Here is a 7669-nt window from a genome sequence, read left to right as displayed (position 1 = left end):
GCTTGACGATACAGAATTTCAGTGGACCATATATTCACAAAGAAAAATATATAAAGCTAGCTCCTTTACTCAATTAATCTATACCACATCATTATTCAATATATTTATCTCAAATAAAAAATAATAATTAAAAAAAATAAAAGCAGTCCAATGGTTTATAAAACAACACGTGTTGATATGTATATAATCATCATTAGATTCCTAAAAATAATAATTTTAATTAGAAATTATGTCCAATTTAGATAAAATGACAGTTAAAATAGTGATGGCCATATGTTGAGAGGATATTTTTACAATATTTCCAAGGACTATGTTCCTTTAAATAGGGTACTGTGCCTTCCTCCTCCTCGGCTCCTCCCATCAACAAAAATGTGGCTATCCATCCTCATAATTTCAGTGTTGGTGTTTGTGCTGCACGAATTATGGGTATTCCTGAACTGGGTTTGGATCCAGCCCCGGAGAATGGAGAAACTCCTGAGGAAACAAGGCCTCAAAGGCAATTCTTACAGGTTCCTCTTCGGAGATGCCCGGGAGACCGCCGTCATGTACAACGAATCCTACTCCAAACCAATCGCCATTAACGAAGATCTCGGCCCTCGTGTCATGCCCTTCATTTACAAGACCTTGAGGACATATGGTGCGAGCCCGTTTTACAAATTAACTATCCCTGTTAATTAATTAACTTCTTATTGTTACGGTACACGTGTCTATGTTTCTGATCGTGTTGTACTGTAGTTTGAACGAATTTATAGCATGTGTTTGACATTATGTGTACTCCATAGGTGAAAGGTCATTCATGTGGGTGGGGCCTAGACCGTATGTGTTCATTACGGACGATGAGATGATCAAAACTGTAATGAACAACTACATTGTTTTTCAGAAGCCTTTCAAGGCATCGAATCCGATAGTGAAGAGACAAATTGGGGGACTTGTTCGATTTGAGGGCGAAAAGTGGAGCAATACAAGAAAGAAGTTGAGGCCGCATTTTCATTTGGAGAAACTGAAGGTGAGTTTCTGTCTTTATTTTAAGTTTTATGGGACTAAAAACATCTCCTACCATAATTGTGGTACCAAAAATAATTTTGTCCTTATTTTATGGAACTATACAAATAGACAAGATTAATTGTCCGTTGATTGCTGGACATGTTTCTCTACTGTTGAGGGCAACCTAGGATCCTACATCATGGCATGGATAGACTCTCTCTTTTATCATAATTGATTGTGATGACCAAAAATAGGAATTGAGTACAAGGTGCGCAACCATCATTGACAGTTATTTAATCAAGCGATCACCAAAATATTAGCTATGGTTAAAAATAACAGTAAATGCTAGTTCGAATCATAATTAATTATTATGATAAATATTATTAATTATGATTAATAATTCAAGTTTTATATTAATTTATTAACCATAAGTAATTGTATTAATTTACTATTATTTTTTTGAATAGAATTTTCTCCAAAATTTATTTTATTTGGTTCCCATATTGATCAAAAAATTCACATAAGATCAGCATCATTATATATTTTTTTCAAAGATTAATAATGGTCTCTATTCAAACATATATATATGTTAAACTATTTCTTATAATTTCTCAATTCAGAGAAAAAGTAAAAATATCTCTTGAAATTGTTGTGTATTGGTGCAGAACATGGTATCGACTATGCAAAAATATGCAGAGCAATTTCTAGCTGAATTTAGCAGGATAGTCCCAGAGGATGGGTCGTCGACTGTGTTGGATGTTTACCCTTATCTCCCAGACTACACAGCTACTGTAGTATCAAACATATTATTCGGCATTTCTTTCGATAAATCAGTGAAAAGGACTTTTGGTCTCATACGTGAGCTCACTTTCATTGCAAATCAGGCTCAGCCTTTCAACATCCGTGGAGAGCAGTAAGTTCCATTCCACTCTTTTTCTATCTTTATATTAAGGTTATTTTCCCCTTTCAAATTAGGTACAAAATAATTACATCCACTAAGAAATACAATATTTAATTATGCTGGTGCCATAGTTAAATTTAATAGTCGTATCAAAAAGTTATTAACCATACAATGGTTATCGATCGTATGCGTTACATTTTTTTTTTTTGAAACATCGTGTGTATTACGTTTGTAGTTAATATATTTGCAACGGCTAATTAAAATCCATGGAAAAACATTTGAGGGCAAAACTCATTTTCGTGACGAATAAGTTCAGTTTTTGCATCAATTTTTATTTAATCGATGATATAATAATTATTTACAACCACTTCAATTTATAGCCAATAAAATCATAGTCAATAGTAATTTTTTTTTTTGTAATGATTACATCCCTATATTTTAGAGACATAAGTACTATATTATAAAGTTTATAAATGTTACCAACATGCATTTCTAATGTAAAAAAATTCGCACGACTGGTGTTTCTTCACAGAAGAATACATATATCCGAGTGTTAAGATTAAATATTAAACGATTTATCTTTTCAGCAATTTAAATTTTTAGATGAGGCGATTATTTAACATGATATTTGAGTCAGGCTATATAAGAGACTTTGGATTCAAATTTCATTGCAACTCATTAAAAAAGGAAAAAATAAGAAAAAAAATTATAATTTTAGTCCTGTAACTTCTGGGGGTGGCGTTTTTAATCCTATACAAATTAATTTTTTGCAATTTAATCATTGTAACTTTAAAACTTTTATAGTTTTCATTTGTTTTCAGTCAATTTGGTTGAAAAATTACATGTGACTTATGTTTTACCCAATTAAGTATAATTTAATCTTGTAATTTAGGGACGTTGTATTTTTAGTCATTTAACTTAGGGAGTTGATATTTGTGGTCCTATATAAATTGATTCATAAGACTAAATTTGTAATTTAATTAGGTCATGTGCAAATCACATGCCATTTCTAGCCCAAATTGGCTGAAAAAATATTAAAATTACCTACCAATATTACAAAGTTACAGAATTAAATTATGAAAATTCAGTTTGTATAGAATAAAAAATGCCACCCTCCTAAATTACAGATCTAAAATTGTAATTTCCCAGAAAAAAAAAAAACATAGTTCCATGTGTAGAGTTTGCAAGTGAGAGATACATGTTAAAATTTTAAATATTATACGATTCTTCATTAATAATTTAAACCTTTAGATAAAATGGCCGTTTAACGTTAGATGATTAGACATTTAGGGTTTGGTAATTTGTTGATCTCCCAAATTGTTCTTAGGTTGTCTCTATGTCAATTTAGGTACTTGCCAACCAGGAGATACAGGAGGGCAAACGCAATTGAGAACGAATTGACAGCCATATTCACAAATATGATGAATGAAAGGTTAAAGAAGTGGGAGAGAGGAGAAGTGAGAGGTGAACCCAACTTATACGACATATTCTTGGATGAACTAAATCAAATAGACATCAAAGACAAGAATGCTCGTGCCATGGCCATTTTTGATATCATACAACAAAGCAAGCTATTCTTCTTGGCCGGACACGAGACCACTTCCAATCTCATCGCTTGGACCATTGTCATGCTTTCCATCCACCATAAATGGCAATCTCTTGCTAGAGAAGAGGCTTTCCAAGTCATTGGCGACGAGAAGAAGCTCACCGATGATGACTTGGACCGCCTAAAAATCGTAAGTATATTAGTGTTTTAGACGTTCATCGCCGTAATGGTTCAACTATGAAAATACCAAACGGTGTGAACTATGTCGTGTCAATAGTGGAATTAATTACGTTGTGCTAATGTGGCATGATTGGCTGCAGTTGCATATGATCTTGCACGAGGTGTTACGTTTATATCCACCGGTGGTTGAGCTCACCAGAATAGTAGAAGAAGACACAACCTTGGGAGATCTCAATCTACCAAAGGGCACAATGGTGCAGTTGCTAGGAATTTACCTGCACAGGGACCCTAAAATTTGGGGCGACGACGTGTTGGAGTTCAAGCCGGATAGGTTTGCGGAAGGAGTGCTGAAAGCGGCCAATGGGCATGCGGCGTTCATACCCTTCGGGTGGGGCGTCCGCAAATGCATAGGGGCGAACATGGCACTGCGGGAAGCCAAAGTGTTTCTTTCATTGTTTCTACGAAGGTTCACCTTCGATCTGTCGCCGACCTACATGCATGGGCCTTTGGTTTCACTAAACATGCAGCCACAATACGGAATTCCTCTCATTCTGCGCAAGCTGCAGCTCTAGACCTCATGCATGTTGGATCATTTCTATCACTGAATAATTTCTAAGTAATTCTTATATATATATAGAATGCATGCGCTACACTATGTGTATTGTGTGTGAAAATTGATACTTTTGTGAGGTAAATGTATGGGTGTCTTCTTGCTGTGATTGTAATAAAACTGTAGTAGTTAATTAATTTGAGTACTTTGTTTTTTTCAACACATTATGAGTACTTAATTTGTTTGGAAGTGTAGTTTCATATCTGCAGGAGGAGTTTAATTTATCTAATTAAGTTTAGGAAAAAATGCAATTTTAGTCAATTGGCTGAAAATTCCATGTCATCAATCATATTAATACTTAAATTTGAATTTTCGGCAACTTTAATGACATATAATCCAACACGGTTTATTCTTAAAGAAATGGCAAAAAGAAGAATACATCGCGGTAAAAGTTGTCATATGACTCATATCATCAAGTGCATGCTAATTTTGTTTTTGCCAAGTTATTTTGTAATATATATATGTTGGATTAGCATGTTATCAACTTGGCAGGATATCCTAATTTAGACAAAATATTGTTTTAGTCCCATAAAATAAGGGCAGAAAATCTTTTATACTACAACTATGGCAGGTAAAACTTCAAGTCCCATAAAACTCAAAATCATATCTTTTTAATCCCAAAAAATGTGATTTTGGACCTTTTTAGTCCCAAAATTACGTCTTTTTTAGTCCCAAACATCACATTTTTAGTCCCAAAATCATAATGCACATGACTTTTTGGAACTACAAATACGTAATTACGAATTTTAAGGGACTAAAGCAACACCTGCCATAGTTGGGGTGCCAAAATAAATTCTGCGCTTATTTTATGGAACTAAAAAAGCATTTTACTCTCCTAATTTAGGTCACTAGAAATATAATATTTAACCACGGTTAATTGCCGCAATAAAAAATAAATAGCGTAGTAAATAATCATTGACCATGGTCATACAATGATGGAAAAATCTCATTTTAGTCCCATATATTAGGCTCTGTTCAATTTTGTTCCCATTCATTACAAAAATCTCAATTTCAAAACAATATCTTTTGATTTGTCTTAAATTTGATCCCAACATCAAATAATTGATGGAATATGATAAGTGCTATTAAAGGGCACGTGCCTTTTTCACATAGTATCACTCAATGTGTATTTGGAGAAAAAATCATACTTATTGAGGTCTAATTTCTTCCCCCAAATCATTTCCTCTACTAAATTGCTCCTGCCAAAACCCATCCTAAACTTCGTTTTTTCTTCCATTGAAGAAATGAAGAAGAAGAGATTATTACTAGAAGAATGAGTCTTCGTGACCCAAAATTAAATCATTTCCCCTCTTCTTCTTCATTTCGGCCACCTCTCTTCTCTGAAATTGCACATGTCATTGCATGTAATCATTTTTCAATAAAAAAATTCCACCTGATTGTAATTTGATGTGGTAACTTGTAAAACTTGTGTAATTGGTAAGATAAATATTTTTTTTAAAAAAAAATGTTAAAATATAAAAACTGCCATTATTTAGAGGGCAAAATATTTTGCTTAAATTTATAAGAGTATATGTGTGTGTATATATATGTACACAAAAAAATGAGAAATCCTATATATTATGTATAATATATGGGGCGATGGATGTAGAAATGGGGTGGGCTCTAATATTAGGAACGTTAAATGAGTGAGGTCATGGAAATTTTGTAGCCCAATTGGGTGGGTTGTCCAGTCGAAAAGTAAGTCATGCCCCAACTACAATTGCCACTGTAACAAACCTTGATTTGTTTACATCTAAAAAATAAACTGATTTTTCAACAAAAGATGACAAATACTGCTTATTTTTTTTATGAAAGTATATATATGTATATATAAAGATTAGGACATGTTTGATATTACATTTGAAAGTTTAATAATGCCCAAAAAAAAGATAAAAGAAAAATAATGTGCAGCGTGCTGTATATGGTCAACAGATTGGACTATATTTAATCAAAACTTTGGAAGCATATGAGGGCCCAACCGGGTTCGAACCGGTGACCTCTTGATCTGCAGTCAAATGCTCTACCACTGAGCTATGGACCCCTTGTCGCTGTTAAATTTCATATTGATGAACATATATCGCATTTCATTTGTTACTACTAAAAGAGTTGTGTTGAGTGCACACATCTCTCAATTTGTGTGTAAAAATTACTTCAAAATCCATAAATAGTTATATTTTTATTATCAAAATATTTATTACATGTATTTATTTATTTGATATTTCCATAAATAAAGAAAAACAAATATCTCAACGATGGAGGAAAAGAAATAAAATATGAACTTCAAATTCGTTGAGTTTGTTTGAATATTTTTAAAAGATTTCAAATTTCATAACCTTTAGATCTGAACTGTATTTTATTAAATATTGATGAATTTTAAATTCTTGTAATATGAAATCATTTATAATTCTTTATTCAAATTCATCAATTCAAATACAGCATAAAAAAATAGCAGTAAGTGGTGCGGTTAGGTGAAATAATGCCAAGATTCACAAGGACAATGTAGGCATGACTCAACAAGAACCATTCGTCCGTCCAATACAAAATTAGGCATAGTTAATCATTGTGGTTTTATAATACTAATTGCAATTAACTATGAACAAGAAAGTGATTTGCAAATCTAATGCTCATTTAATAGTGAATGCTGCCTCAAATTATCTTCATATTAACCAATAAATATTTTTTTATTACCGTGTCTTTTTGGAAAATGACAAGTCCATGCACTATGTAAATTTCCTTTTTTTTTATTTTATTATTTTTTGGGGATGGGGTGGATAAATAATGCAACACACTATAAAAAAAATTGAGTTCTCGCTACATTATAAATGATCACGCCTTAACAAATACGATAAAGTAATATTATTAACTACAGTTAAATATAACCAAAGTAAAAATTTAAATTTTTACCACGATTAATCAATATTCGCTATAATTTTTAGCCATAGCTAATATTTTGGCTACACTTATAAAAATAACGACTAATATCCGTTATAAAGTCGTGATTGATTTATATTTACCATAATTTTTTTTACTTATATTAATTAATTATACAAAAAATCATATTTTTTTTCTGGTGGCAATTACCAACTTGAGAGTTATTGTATCAGCTCTATTGGCATTGTTTTACCTTATTATAATTTTGTTTTATGAAAGTAAACTAATAGTTCCAAGCATTAAAGTTGGGTTCTGTCAAATTATTATTTAATTTAATTAAATTAAAAGGATATTCTGTCCACTACTTACAATTATTCTCATATAATTAAGTTCAATTTGGTAGAGGCCATACAGTAAGAGACTGTACATGCATACGGTTTTTGTTGCTTTCTATTGGCTACTTGCATATTTCATTTTTTTTATTCTATTATTATTATTTATGGCCTCATACACTTAAATATTATAAGATATGATCAGCCTTGTAATGTAGTATTTTTATTTACATAATTTATGAATT

At 31.9% G+C, this 7669-nt stretch overlaps 1 protein-coding gene and 1 non-coding gene across 2 annotated transcripts; one reads left to right on the top strand and one right to left on the bottom strand.

Moving 5' to 3' along the window:
* Positions 1-333: 333 nt before the first annotated feature.
* LOC105171621 (cytochrome P450 CYP72A219) lies at positions 334-4383 on the top strand. The gene is made up of 5 exons (XM_011092784.3): positions 334-637; positions 783-1006; positions 1650-1897; positions 3234-3621; positions 3752-4383. The coding sequence occupies exons 1-5, from the start codon at positions 370-372 to the stop codon at positions 4181-4183; spliced, it is 1560 nt and encodes a 519-aa protein (XP_011091086.2). The 5' UTR covers positions 334-369; the 3' UTR covers positions 4184-4383.
* A 1807-nt stretch (positions 4384-6190) lies between these two features.
* TRNAC-GCA (transfer RNA cysteine (anticodon GCA)) lies at positions 6191-6262 on the bottom strand. Its single transcript has one exon. It is a non-coding gene; the product is annotated as a tRNA-Cys (tRNA).
* Positions 6263-7669: the final 1407 nt, after the last annotated feature.

This window comes from Sesamum indicum, linkage group LG10, assembly GCF_026168435.1.
Source record: "Sesamum indicum cultivar Baizhima isolate 11 linkage group LG10, ASM2616843v1, whole genome shotgun sequence".
Lineage (NCBI taxonomy): Eukaryota > Viridiplantae > Streptophyta > Magnoliopsida > Lamiales > Pedaliaceae > Sesamum > Sesamum indicum.
Note: the sequence above shows the minus strand (reverse complement) of the source record. Positions and strands in the feature narration are given on the sequence as shown.